At 35.0% G+C, this 26365-nt stretch overlaps 1 protein-coding gene across 3 annotated transcripts; it reads left to right on the forward strand.

Annotated features, from left to right (window-relative positions):
• The first annotated feature begins 108 nt into the window (after nt 1-108).
• On the forward strand, nt 109-26365 carry LOC127972807 (prolyl hydroxylase EGLN2). Of its 3 annotated transcripts, none has more exons than XR_008157154.1 (6): nt 109-296; nt 855-2162; nt 18223-18342; nt 18440-18576; nt 19050-19272; nt 20097-20308. XR_008157154.1 is itself a non-coding variant. In XM_052576602.1 (6 exons), exons 2-6 carry the CDS (start codon nt 1080-1082, stop codon nt 22806-22808), a joined length of 1461 nt encoding a protein of 486 aa, XP_052432562.1. In that variant the 5' UTR covers nt 109-296; nt 855-1079; the 3' UTR covers nt 22809-26365. The 3 variants fall into 3 exon arrangements, 2 of the variants coding, with proteins under 2 accessions (XP_052432562.1, XP_052432563.1); XM_052576602.1 differs by lacking the exons at nt 19050-19272; nt 20097-20308 and adding exons at nt 21951-22018; nt 22756-26365; XM_052576603.1 differs by having other exon boundaries at nt 19050-20308.

Consider the following 26365-nt stretch of genomic DNA (forward strand, 5'->3'; position numbering starts at 1 on the left):
AAACAACGCGCTTTAATATTAAGTAGCTTGCTTGATTGGATGCTTCGAGAGCATCGTAAATCAATATTCATGAGCTTAGCCTTGGGCGTAGTAGGATGCGCAATTTCGCCACCCGATCAGTGTTTTATCAGATTCGAAGCGTAGGCTGCTTACTCTTTGTTCACCAAGGATTGTAGTGACAGAAATTATATTGTTGTCAGAGAAAATGTAGTTTTAATTATTTGTAGCAGCTGAAATGAGCGTGTACTGGATATGGGCGAGAGACCTCGCTGCTGGTCTTTTATTGTCATATCGAGGTAAGTACACTAAGACAAAATACAGCACTATTTATATGTTCGTAACTAAGACTTTAGCTTAACTTTATGAACAGACAACTCATATTTATTTACCAGTTTACCATGATGCATAGTATTATACAAATAGGCCACATATTTAAAATATATATATATATATGTTAAACTAATGGAGTGTGTGCCCGATCATTTCACTGGTTTAATAATATTTGATTTCACTTATATCGTAAATTGTTGTTAAAATATATTTTAGAGCGTTATGTATAACGCTTTTGGCGTATATTAAAATTAATATGCATCTACAAATTTTATTACACACATTTTATAAATATTTTATCCATAGGGCTCTCATAAGAATTATATATATATATATATATATATATATATATATATATATATATATATATATATATATATATATATAAATGGTTTCATTACATTACATTTCATATATTTATATGACATTTTCAAAATTATACAGAGTATGACTGGGCACATTTATAATGTTAACGTGCCTATTACTGTTTACGTTATTTAACCGATGTTACTCTCTGTCTTTAGACGCTCATTAACCCGAACCCTGGAAATAAACAACCATGGAATATAGTTAGTATTTAATTCCGTTATAAACAACTAATGAAAGCACCGTGTCAATGGTGTGCTGTGAGAGTTTAGCGAGGAGCTCCGTGATAACAGCGCCGCCAGGCAGGCTTGAGCAGAGCCGATTCTGCAGAAAATGAGGATTGGACGTGAGCTACGTGCGCTTCCAGGAGTAGACGACATGACATGGAGAGACTGGAAAACACGAGCCTTTTAAAAACGCGCGGACGCGAGAGTATCTGTTCCATGCAAGAGAGAGTCACCAATGGCTGTTGTGATGCTCACGCGGTGAATACAATGGTTCTGAATGCGACCACAGCAGACGAGCTGCTGGCTGAACATGCGTCTAGATCTGGACCCGGGGTCACGCTTCTGAAGGAGTCCAAGAGCGGCTTGCCCTTGTGTAACGGTGGAGGAGTGGTGTCCCCTTCACCTACAGCAGAAGAAAGTTATCGTGAGGTCCCTGCACAGACGCAAAGTGGGTGTTTACATCCAAATGGACTGGCGGAGACCCCCAATGGGGGCCTAATGGCTAATGGGGAAAGGACTTTGGACAGGCCTTTGAAGAAGCCTTGTGGAGATGTGCGATTCAGACAATTCCAGCACCAGAGGAGAGAAGATGAGGAAAACAGAGACTTTGGGGCCCATGGTGGTGGTTGCCCCGCATCGGGGTCTGGATCTAGTAGTTCTTTGGAAACGTCCCACGGACCGGACCCTTCTTTTGAATGCAAAAGGAGAAAGGTTGAATTGGACTCCAAAACAGACTCTAGTAAAAGCACACGGGCTGTTGCGCCCCTCGCGACAAATCACCAACACAAAAACTGTGGCGGCTCCGCGTCGTCGCCCGGATGGGTCTATCACAATGGACACAGAGTTGCAGTGAACCAGGCCGAGGTGCGCTCTGCTCCGCCTGCGGTGGCCACCAGTGCAGGCTGGTCTCCAGAGCACATGGCTCAGCAGTACATAGTTCCCTGCATGAAGTATTACGGCATCTGCGTCAAAGATGGCTTCCTGGGCGATCGACTGGGCAGTAAGGTCCTGGAGGAAGTGGAGACTCTCAATCACAGCGGGAAGTTCAGAGGCGGCCAGCTGGTCAGCCAAAAAAACATCCCATCTAAGAACATCCGTGGAGACCAGATCGCCTGGGTCGAAGGCAACGAGCCGGGCTGCGAGAACATCGGGGTCCTCATGGCTCGCGTGGATATGGCCATCATGCGCAGTGCGGCCAATGGACAGCTGGGGAATTATGTCATAAACGGACGCACCAAGGTGAGTGAGGTGACATACCTGTGCTTAAAATTGAAGCTCATGTCGTTCCAAATCTATAACTTTCTTTCTTCTATTGAACCGAAAAGAAGATATTCTGAAAAGCAATGGAAGTCCATGATTGTTTGGTTGAAAACATGCATCAGAATATTCAAAATAAAGTAGTCTTGTAGCAGTATGAAGAAAGTCATGCAGGTTTGAAATGATGTGAGGGTGAGTAAATGATGATAAATAAATAAAAAAAATTGGGTGGAATATTGTTTTTGTTACTTTGGAGCAGTAGGGTAACACTGGGACTAGCTGCTGTCACACCTTTACTGCAGAAAGCATTTCTCAGGGTAGGTTTAATTTGTGAAAGTCAATATCTGCATAGGCACAAAAAAGATTACACATTTTATTATTGCAGATGGAAAATAAGATTCAGTTTATTTACAAAACAAATATTGGAAGTTGTCAGAAAACCGCAGTTTAAAATGAACCTCTAAAAAGCCGTGACCTCATGTGCACCTTTGGAAAAACATCCCTGTTAAAGGGAGTTCACTCCAAAATGATTTAGTTTTTTATTTGCTCACCATCAATTTGTTCCAAACCTGTTATGAATTCCTTTTTTTTTCTGTTGAACACAAAAGGAGATATTTGGAAGAATGTCGGTAGCCATTGACATCCATAGCATTTTTTTTCACACTATGGAAGTCAGTGGCTAACAGCAATTGTGAATACAACACATTTTTCAAAATTTCTTCTTTTCCATTCATCAGAAAAAAAAAAATGCATACAGGTTTGAAAAAACATAACAGTGAGTAAATGATAGAATTTTCCTGTTTGAGTGAAGTATCCATTTAACATCTAACATCATACTCGAAGTGCATGGTATTGTTTTTACATTCAAAATCTGATGCAAATAAAAAAATCTTTAAGTTGCAGTCAAATTTAGCATTGATAACCAAATTTAGCAGTCAAAGTCCAGTCCTTTCAATAGGAATCAATGGAATCTGAAAATCTGTTTAAGGAGTTCCCACTCTGATTTTGTATCAGGTTCAAGTTCAAGACCAACAGACAGCTGCTTGATCTAAAAATAACATCTATGAGAGCTGTACTTTCTGTATTGCTACACTGTTTTTGAAGAGCAAAATTTAGCTGAAAATTCACAAAGGTCATCTTTCCTTTATAGTAACAGAGATCTAACCAAAATCTATGTTTGCCAACTTTCCCCGGCCTCCCCTTTATTCAGTATCAGTAGATGCTGGTAAAGCCAGAAATTGAAGGTCAAAACGGGCACACACTGTCACCAGCGGTCCTAAACTGCATTCAGGAAGTTGCGGTTGGGTGTATCGGACAAGAAATTGACAGTCTGTGTTTCTCACTGTTCCACTGATCTCAACTACCAAAATGCAGAAATGCAGTCTAATCTGATCCCAGATCAGTGTTTCTCTGGCTTTGAAGGTTCATCTGTCAATCTCAGTCTCCAGCCCATATACAAACAACATATTCTCACTGGCAGTAAAGTGCATCGCTTGCGTGTAAAGTGTGTGTGCGTGCTTGTATATACAGTATGCTCATTGTGCGCGTGAGACCGTATCAGCTTATCGGACACAAATCGCAAAAACAAACCCTGGATCTGAAAAAGAGAATTAATTTTTTTTAGGTTGAAATATGAGAGTAACTGAGACTCTGGCGTCACGAACCGTTGAGAAAACAAGTTGCTCAGTTAGTGTGTGGCTGAACATCTCGGCACATCGGCCCTGTCAGCGCGCGGAAGTGTGTGTCAGAGTGAAACTGCCCCTATGACGCAGGTCGGGTTATTTGAGCTTGCCAGGTCCATCCAGTGTCCAGTGGTATGTGATCTTCATGCTGTAGCATTTTCCAAACACAAATTACGTAGAGGAACAACACATGCACATTCTCAGTTCTATGAATAAAGTGTCTTATGTACAGTACTAGTCATTTGATTTTTAAATGTTTTTGTTAATGTAAAGTCTCTTATGCTCACCAAGCCAGTATTTATTTGATGCAAAACAGAGTAAAACAGTATTATTAAGGAACTTTATTAATATTTAAAAGAACTTGTTTGTTTACTTTTTTAAATGTAACTTGTTCCTGTGATCCAAAGCTGAATTTCCAGCATCATTACTGCAGTCTTCAGTCACAAAATCCTTCAGAAGTCATTCTAATATGCAGATTTGCTGCTCAAGAAACACTTTTTATTAGAATTATGTTGAAAACGAAAATGTCGTGCCGGTTAATATTTTTGGAGAAACCATGATACGCTACTATTCAAAAGTTTGGGGTTAAAATTTGTCAATGAAAATGCATTGTTTTATTCAACAAGTTTGCATTAAATTGTTCAGTAAAAACATTCCTAATGTTCCGAAAATGTATATTTTGATTAAATGCAGGGTAAAGGTCATTGCCACCGAGTCTGAAATTTTCGAACGTTAAAAAATAAATACGACCACGTTTCAATTTACATACTGCCTGAGAAACTCATTAAAATAATAATAATAATAATAGGATCAGGTAAAATTTTCTGCATTTTCGCATATGTAGCATGTATTTTAACATTAAAGGATGACTAATATGAAAAAAAAAAATTCAGACTCGTGTACAAATATTTTCGGACTCAGTGTGCAAGGATTTTTAATCCTCAAAAAAAAAATCGACAAAAATATCGAGCGGCAAACATTTTTAAATAATTGAACATTTGACAATAAACAGGGGAAAATGTGTTATTGTTACCATTATTAATGAATGAGCATCAATAATAACTGACAATAGCTGAGCACCAAATTAGCATATTAAAATGATTTCTGAAGGACCATGTGACACTGGCGACTGAAGTAATGATGCTGAAAATTCAACTCTGCAGGAAAAATTTTGTAAAACAATAAAAGAGAAAACAGCTATTCTAAATAATAACATTTTACAATATTATTGTTTTACTGTATTTGTGAGTGAATGAATGCAGAGTGAGTATAAGACTTCCTGTATCTGAATGCACAGTGATTTTTATGGCTGCGGTAGTGTTATGAATGCAAATCCAGACTGCGGCTCAGGACCATGTGGCCATTCCTGTTGTAATCACAACCAGCATTGCTGTTGCTGTAAGAAGCTTGATCTGGATGACCTTTTTATGAATGGCAGAACGGTGTCAGCGTGTTCACTGGAGCTCTTGCATTTGAGCAATTGAGGGAGGAGAGGCTCTTTTCTCCTTCTTTCATGAGTCTTCTGTTCGTCCTCGCATCGGCCTAAATCTGCAGTGAACACTTTTTAATCTGCAGTGATGACAGCACTGCATTAGTCTTCAATGTTGTCCTTTCGTTGTGGATTTTGCCTTAACAGTATGTCACACCGGTTGCAGTTTACATGCGTAAATCATCAGAGGTTTGAGAAGAAGCCAGTGTTGGTGTGCAGCTTCACACGAGCATTCAGTCATACGTTTATACCTCAAACCTTGAAAACACTAGCACAGCTGCCTTTTCAAGTGATTGACAAAGACATCTTGCAAAAACAGCTTGATATTTTAGACTTTTGCAACTTTCGATAATTGATTGGTTTATTTTGGTCAAAGCATGCTCTCCATCAATGTGCATTTTCATACGCATGTTTGTAGAATTGATCTTAGAAAGGTTTGAAATTCAGTACTGCTTCAACCATTTCAACTGATTAATATGTCCATCTGTTTGATTAGAAAACAAAGTAAGATACAAATGAAAAAAATAAATAAAATCAGACCAGTTAAATTAGATATTCAGAAGTTTTTAAGGATTCTTTATGTTTAATTGATCAAAAAGAAAGTAATTTTGTGAAATACTGTTACAATTTAAAAGATCTGTGTTCTATTTGAATATATATTTTAGATGCCACGATACCTCACAATAACCTCTGGATTGCTAAAGACGATAATCATGTATCAAAGATAGCAAGAGATATTGTCGAAAAAATCCAATATTGGCACTAGGGGTATAACACGTGTATGCGTACCAGACCTTTTCGGTACAGGGCTTTCGGTACAGTGCACGTGTGTACCGAATGACCGAATCCAATATTTTGTATGCGGAACATAGGTACATTTTCGTGTTTCCAAACGAACATATTAAGTGCGTTCAGCGCAAATAAAAAAACGATTGTACTTCAAACGCAGCTCCCGTCGGCATTTAAACAGACCTTTGCTCTTAATTCCGATCGGGCCAACGCAATAACGAAATCTGAGCAGGTCTAAAAACTGAAACTGTTGATGCTGCAACTTTACACTTTGAAAAAGTTATATATATATTTTAAATATGAGAAGGCCTACAAGCTGGGATTGGTAATGCTGCACTGTAATCATAGTTATTTATTTATATTTGTCATTATATTTTATTATATGATATTGGTTTGAGACTGAGAGCAGGGGCGTAGCAGCCATTTTAAAAGTGGGGGGGACAGCTGTATGGTGATTTGACCCAAAGCTGATGTTCATAATAAATTTTAAATAGAATACCATTTGGCATTTTACTTTTTCAAATTTGGGAACATGACATGATAGCTTACAGGAACCTATTTTTGTTAAATCATACTCGAAATTTAAAAATACTGCAGGACTCTGAGACCAATGGGAGACCATCTATAATTTTTTTTTTTTTTTTTAAATGAAATAAAGATATTTTATGATATTTACAATATTTCAGTTGCACTACATTTGAACAATAACTTTTTTTTTTTAACAGTTGGACAAAAACAGGTGTTAAATACAGATTACATCTACAGTAATTTTATACAAAATACATTTTATGAAAAATAAGAGACAGATAATCTGTGAAAAAATCAAGCTCCTCTGGCTCCTCCCAGTGGTCCTATTGCCATTTGCAGAAATACATCACTCCCGGTAAAAAACCAAAACAACCAATCAGAGCTGCGGTCCGTAACTTTGTTTGTGTTCAAAATGTAGAAAAATGTATATAATAAGCGAGTACACCATGAATCTATTTTCCACACCGTGTTTTTGGCTTGTCCTGAATCACTAGGGCGCACCTATAATAAATCTTTATATTCGGACTATTTTAGATTGCTTCGGGGGTACCGCGGCGGAGTAACCCAGTACCTTTGTGATTCTTCATAGACATAGACAGAGAGAAGTATTTCCGGCTATGATGTTCTTCCGCAAGACGCAAGCAGTTCTGTTTATTAACCGCTAGAGTGTCAAAAGTTCCCTACCGCAGCTTAAGATAGTCAATCTGCTTTTTTTATATAAATCTCACCTGTACACATTCTGGAGAGGTTGAGCAACTGCCCCCTCTCTCTGCCAGTGACGTCACAGCCTGCCTTTCCTACAGACTAGTTAGGACATAAAGTAACAGTTATGAATTAAAAGAATACAATTTGATAAAGTATTTTAAGATATTCGTTGCAAAACAAATATGATTTATTGTGAAATGATAATTTTACTCCGCGAGCAGCACGTAGACAAACAAAAGACAGCAGAAACCAATAATATTGTTACGTCTTATTTAGCAGACGCTTTTATCCAAAGTGACAATTAGGAGAGCATTTAACACACTGAATCCGACGCGACGTGACGAGGTCCATACGGGTTCAATAGGTTAAATCATAACATGAAAACTTTATCGCGCGATTCGTGTCATCGCGACATACTGTAACATACTTACAGTGTGTGTTTGAAAAAAGGATGTCATCGTCCTTTGCTTTTTTCTGGGGTGCATTTTATCCCAGACGGCCTAATAGCAAAGTGAACAAACGAACGAACGAAAATTCAGAAGAGCAACAAGAGATTTGAAGCTCATAGCAGACGCGCCCAGGAGATGATTCGCTCTGTGATTGGCTGAATGTTACTTCACTCAAATCTAAGTAACAAATCAGAGAACACTACAGGAAATACTCACGCTGGATCCTAAAAAAAAATAAATAAAAAATTAGCAGGGGTCAGAATCACCTGTTTCTTATGCTGTGTTCACACCAAACGCGAATAGAGCGTCTGGCGCGAATGATTTCAATGTTAAGTCAATGCAAAGGCGCGTTTACGCGCGTCTGGAGGTCTCGCGGCGCGAATGGGGCGTTAAGCGCGGCGCGGAAGACGCGAATTCGCCTCATTCGCGCGTCTAGTTCGCGCGAATGACGCGAATTGACGCGCGAATAGAGCGCTTCGCGCGAAACGCACGTTAAGCGCGAATGGTGCTTTTTGTGCATTTAGCGTTTGACGCGAATTCGCGTCTGCCGCCCGAGTTGAAAAATTTGAACTTTGGCGTCAATTCGCGCCGCGTTAACCAATCAGGAGCCTGCTAGAAGTCACTCATTCAACAGTGTGTTCCTTCAGCCTCCAGTTGTGCAGGAATACCCTTCTCCACTCATTCAACAAGGAGGAACGACAGATGTTGTCAGTGAGCAGTCAACCGGAGCTATATGACAAAAGTTCATATTTCTATAGAGACAGGAATAAAAATGACCTATATATATATAAAACATATTAATAGATAAATTTAATATAGGCCAAAGATAAGAAACGTTTTATTTTACCCCAAACGAATTATATTTTATCTTGAACCACTAAAGAGACATCAGAGCCAGCGGCAAATGTCAGAAGATCTAGCCGAGGTAAGGCTACTCTCGGCGGATACATGATGACGGAGCTCCCGCTGATCGCATGGAGCTCATCTCCGAGATCGGCGAAACACATTTTTTAAATAGACGCTGTCATTATAAATAAACCGCATATTTGAGTTTTAAACAACTACATTCTCGCCTGAAATACTTTAAAAACTACATTTCATGCCACAATAACAGTAATATTTTGAACATTATCCGAACAAAAATGGCGGTTGAAAATGCTGCGTGAACTCAGCTGGCAGAAGCCCCCCCATGACGCGAATTCGCGTCTGTTGTGAAATTAATTCCACGCGCGAATGAAGCGAATTACTCGCGCGAATGAAGCGAATGATCTCAAAATGGTCAAGCGGCAAACTAGGCGCGGTAGACGCGAATTTGACGCTCTATTCGCGTTTGGTGTGAACACAGCATAAAAGTGCGGGGGACGTGTCCCCCCCGTCCCCCCCCGGTTGCTACGCCCCTGACTGAGAGTATTTTATTTATTGGAGAAATTTGCAGCAGTATTGTATTTCTCATTCTTTTTTTATTTTATATATATTTTATTAAAAAGTATTTTTAAAAAGTGTAAACAAATTGTTTAAAAAAGTTTATAGTAATAAACAACCTGCAGTTTAATGTTTGCATTTCTTTCCCTTACTGTACCAAAAATTAACCGAACCGTGACTTTAAAACCGAGGTACGTACCGAACCGTGATTTTTGCGTACCGTTACACCCCTAATTGGCACTGTTTAGAGCATTTGGCATTTCCAATCAATGTAGGCCTGTTGCATTCTACTTATTAAAAGGCTTATAATTATATTTATTAGGGAACTCTACACAATCCCAGCCGAGGAGTAAGGGACTTATCTAGTGAAATGAACCATAATTTTCAAAATAATTGTATACTTTTGAACCACAGATGTTCATCTTGCACTAGCTCAACCTCACACATAACATAATCACGCACACATGATGTAGGCGGAAATACCGACCCAGTGTTTACACAGCAAATGTGCAAAGAAAGTCAGACTTACCCTACCTTTTTGAATCAAAGCACACAGATGAAGAACTTTTTATTATCATTTTTTGTCTACATGTTTGTTTAGGTTTTGACGTCAAAACCGGATAAAACCCAAGCGATTTAAAAACATGCATGTAAACACAGTTTACTTGCGTTTGTCGGGTGTTTATCAAGAGCTGATTGTTATCAGCGAGTTGCTATTCATTTGAATTGTGTACAGTTTGCATGATTAATTAGTTGTTGCAACCCTAATATTTAGGTAATTGTAGAGTGTTGATAGCACTATTTGATTATAGATTTATGTTGAATCCAAGGCTATGTAAAACTGTCCAAGATAGTGATAAAGCCACATCAAAAAGGTTTCAGCTTCTCCCATTGCATCAGAATGGCTCTTGTCTCACGTCTCTGTTCCTCTGGGGCTGCGTAACTCCCTGGTTTTCTCTCCACTGATTGTCCTTGATCACCCATCCCATTAGTTCTCTTTTTCCTCTCCGTCTTCTCTTCCGAGCCTTATCAGACCCCTTACTTTTAAGCCGGCCAAAATATTTCTGGCAGTTACCCTGGAAACAAGACACGTAGCATGTTGTATACTGCAGGAGAATGAGTGATGGATTTCACTCGAATCCAGTGCTTTCATAAAAAGACCTTGGTTTCATTCTCATAGGCATAGACAGCATTCGATTTTGGGAAAACGTGACGGGGGGAAAGGATGAATAGGAGGGAACAGCGAGTACCAGAGAGTACATGGCAGACTTAATATGCCTCTCCCAGAGAGAGGAAGCAGTCAAACAAAACACCACCAGCATTGCTGTATTCAAATTCATCCTCTTAAGAGTTAATAGCATGAGGTCAGAGTCAGAAATGAATGGGAGCTTTAGTCAGGTTACGTTACCGTAAGTGATAAACTGTTCTAGGAATTTTAGACATTATTGCAAAATAAACCGAGGATGAGTAAGTAACCGCCCAGAAGATCCTAGCAGGCACATGCTGAAAACTACTCCGAGGGCTTTAGAGACCAGTCACAACGCCCTGGCATTGTGTTTCGTGAGGACTGCATGAGCTAACATTTCCCTTTCTTAATTAAAGTGAGCGTTCACACAAAAATGAAATTCCAGTCACACTTTATTTGAAGGTCCAATTCTCGCTATTAACAAATCATTAACTACGATTTTTGTCTCAATAGACTCCTAGTTTTCTGCTTATTAATAGTTTGTAAGGTAGTTATTAAGTTTATGTTTTGGGTATTATGGATTTAGAATATGGTCATGCAGAATATGTGCTTTATACAGTAAGTATAAGTAATATGTTAATAAAAGGCATGTTAATAAGCATTTAGTTGATCTCTTGAATGAATGATTCAATGACAAATAAATTAATAAAGTAACACTCACTTGAAACAATGTAATTGACACAAACGTTATTTGAAGCGCCAGTTAATTTAAAAAGTGGATTTGCTCTATCGCTAACATGGACCTATTATATTTACTATAATATAGAGCTATAAACTTTCATCCCAGTAGATCTGTGGTAGTATGGATGACTGTAAGACAGAAATAATACTGGGTAGTTGAAAAACTGTTTGTGAAGCTGTTTCTTTCCTAAAGATAATAACTGCGTGTATTTTTCACTGCGTGAGAGCGTGTGTTGTGTGTGTAGCAACAGTAACAGTAAGGGGGGTCAATTGAAATGCCAAACACTGACCTCATGGAGTTAAAAAAAATAAGGTCTTATAAACACCAACGTGGAGTTATTGCTCCACAGCATCAAAGTCTGAGACTTTACAAGATTTCCAAACTCTTGTCCTGCACTGTAGACACAAAAATTACATTCTTCAACGTTTTCAAAATTTCTTATTATTTTGTTAAGATGCTCAATCTTTGGCAGTGATAATTATAGTAGGTTAAAAAATAGTAGAAAGGTGTAGAAAGGATATCATGTAGCAGGATCTAACCAGCACTTCAGCTGGGTGTTTTCCCTTTGCAGTGTAGTAGTTCAGTGGAGAAAGTTTGACTGGACGTTATTCCAGTGTTTTTGACCGCAACCCAGTGACATAGATGGAAATATTTAGGAAATTATGGCATCAAAATTGGTTTTCCATTTTGATTATGTAAGCATCATAGAAACCCATTAACACAATGGCCATAAACGACTAATTCAACATTCTGGTTTCAAGAAACCTGAATAAGATTGGCATATGACGGTATTAATCTGAATTTTGGTTCATGTAAACATCTTGGAAGATCCACCAAAACTGCCCTTGTGAAAAAAAGAAGTACACTGACTTCAGTGTACTTTTAATACATTTACACAAATAATATACTATAAAAGAATGCGCAAGAACATAATATTTTAGGAAATTGCAATAAAATGAAAATTAGGACTTAAATTCCGTGCACCTCTATGTGTAAATTCATAATTACTTCTGTTGCCTTTGAAATATGGGTCAAGTGTACTGCTTTTATGATATATTGGTCAGACTCTGTTCCGTGTTTTACTCATCATGTGTTTCCTATGCCCATATTAAGTTAGTTTCCTGTTCCTGTCCTGATTATGTTGATTTAATCCCAGGTGTTCCCAGTGTAATTCCCATTGATCCCAGGGGTGTCTCGTCTTCCTATTATCCTGTTCTGTGTATAAATAATGTTATCTGTGTTTAGTCCTGCGTTTGATATTGTTGATGTCAACTCTTTGTGTTAGGTTTGATTCCCGCGATATGAATAAATTCCTTGGTTTAGCACTCCTATCTCTTCGCTCCTTGTTCCCACACCATAGGAAAACGTGACGATATTACTAAAATGTTGTTTAAATTCTGAAATCTGAAACTTGCATGTCATGTATTAAAATACATTTTTAATAAGTTAATATTTTGTTAAAAAACAAAATATCTACTTTGGATTTAAAGTGCACATGAAGTACAATTAAGTGTGCTTATTTTTCACAAGGTTGAACATGTACTCTGCATATGTACAAACAATAATAATTCTGCATAATATTAGATACACTGAGCTATTAATTAAAGGCATGCTCTTCCATGACAAGCAGGATAAATTTGTAAAGTGTTCATGAAAAAAAATAACTTTTTCACTTTTTTTTGTTTCTTTGGGACAATATAAGCAAGCTTCATAAGTGAGAAACATATTTAATATGAGTTACAGTAAAGTATTAAAGTGTGTTGTAAAATAACAAGAAAATTGCAGAAAATGTATTTTTTTAGTTTATTTATAATATACTGATCCCATGGTTTACACAGGAACATTCCACATTCTTTAACTTAATCAGAATATGGACCTGAATCTGATAACAAATGTGCATTTTAAACTTTAAACGTGACCCTCAGGTCGGCATTGTGCAATGTGGGTTTTGCATTACATGTCATGAACTGCTTGAAAAGAATTAATCAGATTTCTCAAAACAAAATACTTGAGTTTGAAAAATAATTTGTTTGAAAATTGGCTGTTAAGATGAGTGCACGATGCATTGGCACATCGATGACAGCGATGCAGCATTTGAGGGGCATTCAGCAGTGTGTGTAACCCACTTTCATTTTTGTTCTTTCTAATTGGATAATTGAGCATTTCTCCGCTCAGTCACACAGTATCTGTTCAGTTTTGGTGTCATAGTTGGCTTCCTGTGAAACCCTTCAGTCTGCCAGCGGAGGTCATGTCCTCTGCTCTGTTATGAGAGAAGCCAATAAACAACCCAGTCAAAGCAGCTCTAGACTGCTATCTGTGGTCACTAGATTTAGAAACATATTTAGAAATGTGTAACCTAATGACACAATTGCTTATCAGCATGTTATACGAATTATTTTTAACCATTTGTTAATATTAGTTAATACTGTACTGGCATGCAAAGGCAAAAGATCGTAACTTTTAGCTAGCATGATTAAATCCATAACTTAAATCCATATCATATCCTTTTCATGCAACCCGATAAAATCAATCCATGCTTGCTGCCGTTTATCCATCCACAAGTCGTTCTTTTAGTTTAGGCTATATTTAATACAAGTCAAAATAAAATCAATATGCTATGTCTAGCAGTATTTTACATTAGTGAGCATAGCAAATAAATCGGTATGCACAGTATCCACTTGCATGTTAAACTTTTGGTCTACTTGTTATGATAAAAAAAAAAAAAAATCAGATAATAATAATAATACAGTCACATTACTGTATGCAATAGCCTATATGGGATAGCCCATGATCTCTAGATTTTATACAGGTGGTACTACTATAACAATTTTGTAAGTGGTGATCAGTAACCAAATATTGATAATGTGGAAGTTACTGCCTTTTGCCTTGGTCTTACTTCTTACGTTTTGCAGACAATGCAAAGGCAGAGTACATCAACTTTTAAATAGGGGTAAAAGTTTGAACTCACAATTTTTAAATGTAGATCATTTTCATTACTAATACATCTAATTGTTTAATTGTCCAGTGTCCTACCTATAATTAATTTGGATGGATAAGAAAAAAACGTTAAAGTAATTTTTCTCAGTTTCACAGGCGAGTTAAGGTCTTTTGCCTTTGTAGGGCAGAACAGTTGACATGAAAAATACATTTAAAGCATTTATTAATGGTTAATTTTAGTTAATTTTTAGTTAACATTTACTAATACATAAATTCAAAAGTTTTATCTGCTAATATTTTTTAATTAAAAAAAAAAATTTACTAATTCATACCAATTTTGAGTATTTAATTTAGTGCTGTTAAACGATTAATCGCGATTAATTGCATCCAAAAAAAAGTCCCCATAGTGTATGTGTGTGTCCTCTCTATATTTATTATTTATAAATAAATACACAACCATGCATGTATATATTTAAGAAAAATATTTTCAGTTTATATTACAAATGTTAATAATATATATATATATATATATATATGTTTGTGTGTAATACATTTATATAATATATACTGTATGCATGTGTATTTATATATACATAATAAATAACACACATAAATAACACACACACAGATATATTATGTAAATAAAAACGTTTATATTGGATGCGATTCATTGTGATTAATTGTTTGACAGCACTATGTAAGTATTCATTCATTCATGCATTCAGTCATAATATTCTTATTATTAAGTGCAACCTTGTGTCAGTATGTAGAAAGCGACAGTTTAAACATATGTGTGTGTGTGCGTGTGTGTGTGTGTGTGTGTGTGTGTGTGTCTACTGTATATACAATAGAAACTTGAAATTAGTCTGAAAATACTTTTGGTTTAAAACATAAGATCCAATATTGCATATGTAAATTTGCTATGTTTTTTTTTAAATTGTAAATTTAAGAAGATTTAAGAATGATCACCAAAAATACTAGAACCTAGTACATTATTTTAATTAATAGTTTAAAATGAGTTTTTTCAGTTTTGCCCCAAAATTAAAGAAATAATTTACTCAAAAAATAAAAATCCCTCTCATAATTTACTCCACAGCTGTTTGACATGGAACATAAAAGTAGAAATTTAGAGCGTTCATTTCTCTCTGTCATTGGTCACCAAAACTGTGGTTGCCAACATCAAAATATATTTTTTCTGTGTTCCACAGAAGTAAAAAAAGATAAACATGAGATTGACATGAGAGTGAATATTGACAGAATATTCATTTTGGAGGAACTGTCCCTTTAAGTGCAATAGTTCATAGTCACTTTTGTTGTTCTTCAAACAGACCGTTTACTGTAGTGCATGCTGGCTGTGAAAGAGAGGTGGACTGAACGTGCCCCTGTCTGTCCACGTGCTGCCGTTTAACCCATGTGACACACGTTAGCACTATGCTGTGCTTCAGTGATAAAGGCTGAGATAAGGGTTAGGGGAGAATCTCTCTGGGGCTTGATAAAGAACTGACCATATCACAGAGCCGCAGCTAACAGAGCACCCTGATGACTTGCATTCCTGCCGAAACAGAGCCCTTTAACATCTCCACCATCATCCAGCCCAGGAATGCCTCATATCAGCCAGAGCTGAAGCTGTGCCAAAGCTCAGCTCTGCAGAAGCCGAGCCATATTCTGTTGGTGGTTTGTTGGCCTTTTTTCCCTGAACAGTCAAAAGACGATAGTAAGAGATCCGGGGGTGGGGTTCTGGAAACGGTACGAGCCAAATTTGAACTGATGAGGCCTGTATGAGCACCACAGCTTAACACAACAGAGCATGTAAACAAACTACTGGAGCATGCAAAACATAACCACACTCTAACTAAACTAAACTCTTTCAAAAAATAAATAAATAAATGTGTATACATACATACTGTATATAGGGTTTGTTCCTGTGATGCAAAAGCTGTATTGTCGGCATCATTACTTCAGTGTCACATGATCCTTCAGAAATCATTCTAATATGCAGATTTTTTGCTCAAATAAAAATTAATTTTGAACAGTTTGAACAGTTGAAAATCTTTCAACAACATTTATTGACAAGAAATTATAATGAAAAAATGTTAAGTGGTGTAATTATTAATATCTTATTATAATATGTATTAATATATTTTTATGGGTGTACACAGCTTAAAAATGTGTATTTTTTTTTCCTGTTTACAATAATTTTCGAACACTTTTACAGTAACAAGTATTTTATATATTAATGATATATTTTGTTTTAAAACATTTGACAGTGAAACAGTAGTAAGACTTTTAAGTTTTAGCCATGCGTTACAATAGGAGTACTACTACTGTTTTTGTTGTTGTCGTTTTATATATATATATATATATATATATATATATATATATATATATATATATATATATATTATTTGCAATATTTAAAAAACTATTGGAGATTAAATTCATGCCCTTTTAAAGTGATCTAAGTATAATCACCAAAGTTCTAGAAAATTATTATTTTATTAATAGTACAAAATGTGCTTTTTTTCAGTTTTGCCCCAAAATTAAAGGGTTTTAGTTTAGTTTACCCGGAAAATTTACATTTCTGTCATAATGAATTTCTTTCTTCTGTGAAACACAAAAGAAGATATTTAGAGTGTTTATTCCTCCATTTATATATATAGATATATATATAGATATATATATATATATATATATTACATTTAACTTTTTTTTTTTGCTAACTTGTTTTTAATTCAATAAAAAGGTAAAAAGTAATAGATCTCAACACAAAAACAGCAGTGTAAATCACTGACCCTGACAGAACTGTTTATTTTAAGTTGTGTCACATGTCTGTTATGAAAGAAGCATGTGTATCTTATTTCACCTGACCACGAGCATTTGGCATGTCATTCACCCGTCTGATGAGTTCAATTATTAGGCCAGGATCTGGATGAGACACAGACTTGTGGTCATAAACCCTCATAAACAGCCCTGTGTGATGATAGAGGCATGTGTGTGGTCACTCTGTGCAGACATACTGTACATACAGCACCTGCTGTTCTGAAGCTTGAGCGTGTGTGACCTTTGACAGGTGCCTCAGAAAAGCTTCATCAATTTTCACCCTATAAAATCACTTTTATTTTCTCTCAAATTCCATTTTATTTTCTGTTTCCATTTTTCTGGATTCCGTTTTTTTTTTGGACTACTTTTTAATGGTTAAATACATTTGAATACTTTGAAATAAAAAAATCATGTCTAATGAACTAAAATATCGATAAATAAAAAATATATATATATTTTTTTTCTCCATATGTTTTATTGTTACCAAATTCTGTGTTTAAGTATCTTTCATTATTTGAGTGCATAAAAACAACTTAATTTATTCAAATGTATTCTTGCAATAGCCTAATGAATTTTTATCCCCCCCCCCCCCCCTCTGTGTTTTGTATTTAAATTTGTCTTATTATTAAATGAATGCATAAAAAAATTTCATTTATCTCTTTATTATTGACAATTAAACACACTTTATTTTCAATTAATTAATGTTTTTGCAAACATTAAAATTTAAACATGGAAGAAATGTTGTGTGATTGTTCCTTAAAAAGTCAAATAAAGTTTTAATAACTTTATTATTAGTAGTAGTAGAAGTATATACATTATATGGAAGAGTAGTTGTGTATTTCTGGCAAAATACTATTTTATTCAAATTTTAATAGTCTTTTTGCGACTTAATATTTATGGATACTATTCTGTATCGCGATTTGATTACATTTAAGTGTTACGACTGATTACTTTCCGCGTTATACAGTAAATTCTGTTTTTATGACTGAATTCCACGATTCCGTTCACGTTTTCCATATTGCAGAAAAGTGAGCTGTAAATCTCTTAAAGGGCCAGAAGACTAAAATAATGAAGAACGTAGTGTTGTCAAACAGCCCTGGACTTCGGTGCCGGTTGATACTTAAATTTATTATACTAAACTTTATTTATTATAGTAAAATTTATTATACTACTTACTTTAAATGTGAGTAGGTGTCCCTGTAGTGTTTAACAATGTCACAAAATGTCTTTCTTTAATTGTTAATCATCCTAAAACCTTACGTTTCTTTAACCCCCTCTCTTCTGTACGATCAGGCCATGGTTGCGTGTTACCCTGGAAATGGAACAGGATACGTGCGACATGTGGACAATCCTAACGGTGACGGACGCTGCATAACCTGCATCTACTATCTGAACAAGGACTGGGATGCGAAGGTATGACCCTGCGTTTGCTTTAGCTGTCACCTGATTAGTCAGGAGGGGAGTCTCCTCTAATCGATTTCTGCTGTTTGGTTTTGATCTGTTTATCCAGGTTCACGGAGGTTTATTGCAGATCATCCCCGAGGGTCGTAATGTTGTAGCCAACATCGAGCCTCTGTTTGACCGTCTGCTCATTTTCTGGTCAGATCGCCGGAACCCACATGAGGTCAAACCAGCTTTTGCCACTCGGTGAGGACACACACTGTTCAGTTACACAGTCACTCGCAAAGAGCCAAATGCAGTTCAAACGTACAACTTATTGTTATTCAAGCATTATTTATGCATTGTATTTATTAACACATTTTAAATATATAAAATATATAAATATATTAAATATATGTTTAATATTATGAATTAACTTTTTAAATCTTTTTCATTTAAAATTGTTTTGGTAATTTTGTAATGTGCTTATATTTTGGGTGGTATTTCTTATTAGGGTTTATTTTATTATTTTGTGTTCAGTTTTAATATTTTAAGTACTTAAACTTTTTTTTTTTTTGTTAATTCGCATTTTTGTTTTATAAATTAAGTTTTTATCTATTTTTTACAATTTCAAAAATATGTGAGTGAATTAAGTAAAACATGTCAGGGTGGTGAAATTGTCTTTCTGTATATCTATATCCATCTAACATTTTAATATTTTCTATTATTGTTGTCAAAAGACCCGGTACTTCGGTACCAAGTCGGTACTAAAAAAATGAAACCGTTACGGTACCAGGTTTTCTTAAATACCGATGATACCGAGTACCCCGGTTCTTGATGCGCTATCCGAAAGGTGCACCGATGCTCCCTCTTCATAAAAGCACTGAGACCTCAAAAGGAGAAAGCACGCCAAACAAAACACTTTAAAGACGACATCCGGAACAAATGAAAGAGTTCAATCAGGTAAGTGTCATCTTAATTTGTAATATTTGGATTTTCTGTTATGAATATAATTCCATATTTTAATTCGAATGTCGGATTGACAAAACGTCACTGTTTTTTTGCATAGTTTATTGTTAGCATAAGCATGGCTAACGCTAATATAATGAGCAACTAGAATTAAGTTTCATTATTAACTATTTAATGCTCATATAACTTTTATTAGGGTTAAAAAAATGGATGATATTTACTATTTTTACACACCAGAGGTTTTTAAATTAATTATGAATCTAAAATACGCATGTATGGTTAACATAGTTTGTCATATCAGTCATTCCTTTAATATGAAATATGTACACAGCTTGGATTAAAGTATAGTCAAATCTGATCTCCTGTAGTCTATAGACTTTACAATAAGATACCATTCATTAACATGCCGTCATGTTATTATCTAACATCAACTTACCTCAACTTAATTACATTAATTAATGTTTTTGAATGTTATTTAATACAAACATTTGATCATTCATATTCGTTCATTGTGCATTCAATAATTTTTGCAGATTGAACTTTTGATTTTATGTATTAGTACATTTTGAAATTAACTCTAAGAAGAAAAATGTAATATTATTGTAAAGTGTTTTTAATTAATACTACACTTGCCATCTATTGAATATACACTTGACTTAAAATATCTGTAATCTCATCTAAATGTATTATAAAAGCTGAGGTTTGTTATTTACTGAAGAGTTATGTTTTAGCTGTTGTCGATGATCTAATGTTGCATTTGGTCAGACTCAGCTCACTGCTTTACTTAAGTAACATTATATTGTATTTTCCTTTTACAGCTGCAGACTATGAAGATCCTGAAACACATCAAAGATCAGTTTATAGTTGTTTTTCTGCAGCAGCCGAAATATTACAAAAACCTTTGGATGAAACTTTTTTTCATGCTTCTGTTACTTGCAGAAAAACTTGATACACAATTTTAAATAAGTATAACGAATTGTGAATTTTATTTTTCTTTGACTTTATTAATAAAAATAATGTGTTTTTTTAATTAACATGTTTTTGTGTTTTGCTTTGGTAACGAAATGGGTACAGAGAACTGCAGATCTTCACTGGTATTCACTTATTTGTATTTCCGTGTTTTTATATATATACAGTGTATATATATATATATATATATATATATATATATATATATATATATATATATATATACACTTTAGTACTAGTTTTTTTCTTCAGTTAGTTGCGAATTTTCATTTAAGTTTTAAGTTTTTAATCTAATATTTATATTTAAAAATGACAAATAATGGTTTTAGACTAAAATAATGAAGCACCCAGTGTTGTCAAGCAAGACTTAATGATAACAACGCTGGTACAATGACCTCTTCTGTGATTACCATATTTTTTATTTATTTATGAATTAAAAATCATATTTTGGGGGATTTCATAAAACATTTCAGGGTGTTACAACTGTCTTTCAACAGTTCTATATCCATCTATGTTTTATTATTTCTATTTAGTTTAGTTTATTTTATTTCAGTTTTAGTTCTAGTAAGCACATTAGTACTTTCTTCAGTTAATTGCCAATCCTTTAAGCTTGAAGTTTTTCATCTAATATTTATACTTAAAATGATTAATAATGGTTTTAGTCATATCTTCTGTGATATTCATGTTTTTTTTATTTGAATAATTATTACTATTATTATTATTATTATTTGGATAATTTATTAATAATGTCAGGGAGGTACAACTATCCTTATATTATAATGAAAAAAAGTTTTATTAAAATAATGTAATTCCTAATAATAACAACTCTGCATAATCCTTTATTATTGTTATTATTTATTTATTTTAAAGTATTCAGTTCAATTAAATTCCATTTTATTTGTATAGTGCTTTTCACAATACCAATCGTTGCAATGCAGCTTTACAGAAAATATTAAGTTTCTACATTATAGTAGGTATAGAGTAGATTATTAGTTGTGATTATGGCAGAAATTTAACAGTAAGAATCATGCAGTTAGTTACAAATTTAAACTTTTTATGAAAGGGAAAAGTTATTTTAGGCTGTAAATGTCATGTGGTAGAAACCGCAGTCCTACTGTTCTTGCAACCCCTATCCAAACACACACACACACACACACACACACACATGCACTCGTCTGTCCTCGTCCACACCATTGTTCTCGCACCGCTACAAATATGCGGTTTGATTTGATCCTGCTCTTAAACCGCCGCACCTGCAGCTGCTCTTCCTCAGGAAGACGCTCTGTGTTTAAATGAGTTTGATGAAACAAACCAAGCGCTGTAATTTTAGCCCATCCTTTTCTAGTAAAACAATCAAAAGAGGCTCTTGCTGTTTACGTTTTACATTACATCCTACATTTAGGATGAGGGTCATGGTGTATCAGCCCCCATCGCAGCTGGGGGGCGAGGTGGGGCGCAGGAAGTACGTACTTCCTGCTTGCAAGTGGCCACCGCTTCAGTTTGTGCACGCGTGCTGGTAGGAGAGGTCTAGGAATAAACAAACGAGTCGCTTTACTATCATTAACCCTTTCTGTGCTTTATCCTAACAATGATCCACATGACTCAGACTCCGTATCACAGTTCCTAAACATCTGCCTTGAGATAATCAGATCAATACAAGGTCATCAGACTGTCTGGTTGAATTATTCTTTCTCTTCCCACAGCTACGCCATCACTGTTTGGTACTTTGATGCAAAAGAGCGTGCTGAAGCTAAGGAGAAGTACAGACTGGGTAAGTTTCGTACCTCATATAAGAAACCTGTGGCATAGACTGTTTTCTCACTACATGTTTTCAGTTTGACTTAAGAGGTCAGTGTGTCTGGTTGTTGGGAAGACAGATAGACATTGTAATATTTGAAAATTGTACTGTTTTTGCTGTATTTTGGATCAAATAAATGCAGGCTTGGTGAGAGAAAAAATAATTCTTACTATTCAAAAACACTTGACTGGCAGTATTTACTGTATTTTTAACTATTTGTTTATTTTTTGGAAAATTAACAGTAAATACATTTATAATGTTGCAAGAGATTTCTATTTTTAAATAAATGCCATTCTTTTGAACTTTATATTCATCAAAGAAAAAAGAAAAAATTAATGTATGTATCACAGTTTAGACAAAAATATTCATAAAAATATAATCATCTAATAAAAAAAGATGTATAACAAACAATTTTTTTATGTGTATCTGGAGGAACACAAACCCCAAAAAATATGATTATTCATAACAAATGAATGACATTAAGAAGCACAATTTAAAAATAGAAGATCCGAAATGTATCTGACTGGATGAGCCACAATTAAAGCTGTAAACATTGAAGTGAACAAAAAAAAACCTTAGTTACATTTTTAGATAATTTTATAATAACTTTAACGTAACAACGTTTTTTTATGCCAATCTGTTAACATGTAACACTTTAATTTTCCTGCTATTCATCATTAAATATTGTCACTTTCTCTGTCTTTTAACAGCTACAGGACAGAAAGGAGTTAAAGTGCCTGTCACTCAAAGCAGCAAGAGCTGAATCTCAGTCATTCGAGTGAACACTCAAGTGTGTCTTGTTTATGTGTGTGGCAGCCTGTGCCACCGCGCAATTGGCTGTTTTCAAGAGGAGATGAAAGAAACCCAACAATCATGGCTCTTTCTGTGGCCTCAAACATCCAACAAGAAGTTTAATTTGATTGGATGGAAATGAACACCATAAACAAACTTGATGGTCACAGCTCTGAAAGGCTGGCAGGATTGGCCGATTTTCCTCACCGTGTGGAAAGTCAACAGTGGAAACATCACAAATGGACTTGAGTTATTTTAGTGTTTAGAGTAATTACTGTATTTAATGAGAATTACAATCTCTAAACTCAGCCCTCGAATTTCACAACCCTACACCTCTGTGTGAAAGTGGGTAGATGAGATTTTCCAGTGGCCTTTGTCATATCCTGTTTAGCCCCACAAATGTGTAACCAGTTTTACACTGAGATCTGACTTATGTCAATGCTCAACTAAATCATGAAAACTGACATAAAATAACCAACAATCACATTATACATGAATGCTTCGGTGGACAAAATCCCTTACGATTGAGCCTGAGCCCTTGGAAACATTCAGGGTGAATTCATTCAGAAAGAACAGCGCCCTCTGATGGTGTCAGTTTTCACGCAATGCTTTGTTCACGCAAATCCAGTAGCACCACAAAAATGTTTGCAAAAAGCAATTTTGCTGGCAACAGTTTCCTAGTATGCAGCAGACCTTAGGGCCGTTCATTTAAGAGGTATTTTTGTGGTCCATCTTCGAAATTTTATTTTAAGCGTTGTCCTCGCCATTGCGTCATATCGCAGTGTATTTTCAGAGATTCGCTCCATGAGAGCTGCGTTTTTAAGATGCATCCAGACTGTGTCCCGCGTGAATGGCCGCGACCTCAATTTGTAATAATTTGCTGGGACTATACACTGGGCTGCAACAAAAATAAAATCCCTGCCGATAATAAAAAGCGATAATTATTGTCTAATTATAATCGTTTGTTATAACCGATAACCGATAAATGGATATAAATATTAAAATTCCATATTATTTTGTAATAATACATTAAAAATAAAACCCTAAAAACTGAATTTAGTCATTTTAATTGCTACAAGTGAATTTTAGGTGTCGTGACATTCACTATGTACAGTATGAAAAATGAATACATTTAACAGTGATATCAAATTATTAGTTTTTTTTTTTTTTTTTACAGAAGTTTAAGTGTTTAAGAAAGATTTTCTTTAAAAATGCAGAAAATGAACTGCACAAATAAATATTCAGTATTGATTAATACAAATATTTTTTAACTATATCGGCAGATACCTAACATCGAACCAATATATTGTACATCCCCTACCTTTAACTAAAGGTCTAAATTAGCTTTTTGTGTTTTAATTGCATATACAATTTTAACTTAATTTGGGATGCACATTTGTCAGTCATGCATAAAAGGATCATAAGGTGTTATAGCACTAATAAAAGTCTTAAAAACATAACCAGGTTGATATATTTATCAATGAATCCAGTTGTTTTTATTCTCATACATTTAAACTAACCAAATTATTGCTTGTTCCAAAACTAGCCATATTTTAATTATGCATACATTAATCATACATTTTAACTGAATAAATGTAAGAAGTTTTGCAAAAAACAGGTTAATGCTGATTTTAAGCAATTTGATAAAAACTATTTAATACTATAATTATTTAAATAAATTCAAATAGATGCAAATGATTACTAATAAACCACCATGCAATGATTTTTTATTTCTCTTTATGTTTATGAATGTCTGACAAATATGCATCAAATTACATATACAAGTTTGTTAAAACTCTAAAGCTAAAAAAAAAAATGTTTTGAATGCACTTCAAATAAATAAATCCTACATCTAAGCCTAAATATTCTGCAGCATCGCTTCACCACAGCAATCGATTAATCTGAATCAGGAGAAAAAGCTTAATCTCTGGATATAAAACCGATTTTAGGGATCTCCATCATCATATGATGAAAAATGTTAAATAATTTTAATAAAAAAAAAAAAATCTGGTTTACATGCTTTCCATAAAATGGCAATAAATGGCTAAGATAAGTGTGCCGACCACATGCTACAGTCAGTCTGGCATTGAGCGATTTGCAAAGAAAGAAGCTATGTTTGCCCAGAAAATAATAACAAGAACTTACTTTGAATGTGCATGGCACACTGTCCAACCAGCTCATGTAGAACCTGGATGAACTGGATTCTCTGCGTAGCGGTGAAATCTGCTAGCTGTGAGCTAAAGTGATTTCACCCCTCAGTTTTCTGATAATAATTTAGAATTTGCAATCTGCAGAATGTATGCTCTGTAACAAAAAGTCAAAACAGGGTGTTTGTGACCTTTTCAAATACTGATGCATGCTAGCTTGGCTTAAAAGGGTCTTTCAACAGAGATGCACTTACCTGAGAGCTGACAATCTCCTTCCAGCCTCAGAGAGGCGCTATACAGCAGAAGAGATCAGTATGGGCCTCTCAGTTCATACAAGGGACCTGGAACACACAACAGCCTCATTCTATCAGGTGTCCACACATGCACTACCCTAGTGCCTACATCTATTTCCCAGAGGGCATTGCAAGTTCATAAAGTGCTCATAATAGGCTATGTTCAGAAAACACTCTGCACTACTTGTTTAGAACCAGTATGCAACAGTTTGCAAAGCAAAATTGTCAAACGGACTCATTGTCATCCCAACAGCAACCAAAATTAGGATTTTTTAATTTTTTTAATTCAGGGTTTTGTAAAAATGTCTTAAGTCAAATAAATATGAAATATGAATAAAAATGTATTTCAACATTTGCAAATATATCAAAATGCACCTAGTATTACTTTGTCTCTGAAACAGAAGGTCAGGCACAATGCATTGTGGGTGCAGTGGTCCATGCATACTGTGAATTTTGGCAAATGTGGGTCATCCAGGTATATACATACTGTATACCGCAGAAAACAGTGAGAGAGGAGTGTGCTATTCTGAACATAGTCACAATCTGAGAACCTGAGATTTCATGCAAACACAAGACGGCACAAAACATGAGATTTCCCAGCGTACTATGACCTAGGGAGTGTAGTATTGAGCTGTTCTGTGCTGAGTGCCATAAACGGCCAGAGAAGTAAAACAGTAAAGCACTTTATCATATAATGTGTGATGCTTGAATGAGAAGCTACCGAAAGAAATGCTTTGTGGAACAGTATGATACTTAAATAATCAACTGAGAAAAAAAAGAAAAAAAACACATGTTTGCTTAACCTTTCTGAGTTTTGCGGTATTTAATTAAAATGTGTCCGATTTTGTACAGGTGACCACTGTGGCGTTTTTCTTTTCAGCTTTGATATGACTATATTTGGATCATTATACTACTTAATAGTAACTCTGCTTGTTTCTTTCTAAACGGCTGAATAGTCATAATCAATAAAATGATAGTTTATGTTCAAACCACATATTTTTGATTTTATTTTTTGAAAATGTAGTTGCTGTCTTATCTGTGTCTTTATGTAAATATGAGGAAAATAAATCAATATCTCAGCCTAAGGA

Source organism: Carassius gibelio, chromosome B15 (genome assembly GCF_023724105.1).
Source record: "Carassius gibelio isolate Cgi1373 ecotype wild population from Czech Republic chromosome B15, carGib1.2-hapl.c, whole genome shotgun sequence".
NCBI classification, from domain to species: domain Eukaryota; kingdom Metazoa; phylum Chordata; class Actinopteri; order Cypriniformes; family Cyprinidae; genus Carassius; species Carassius gibelio.

Excerpts from the sequence above, each read along its gene's own strand:
- LOC127972807 (XM_052576602.1), top strand. The coding sequence starts at position 1,080 with ATGGAGAGACTGGAAAACACGAGCCTTTTAAAAACGCGCGGACGCGAG. Across the intron at positions 2,163-18,222 it reads TCATAAACGGACGCACCAAG|GCCATGGTTGCGTGTTACCC; the intron begins GTGAGTGAGGTG and ends CTGTACGATCAG. Across the intron at positions 22,019-22,755 it reads TAAGGAGAAGTACAGACTGG|CTACAGGACAGAAAGGAGTT; the intron begins GTAAGTTTCGTA and ends GTCTTTTAACAG.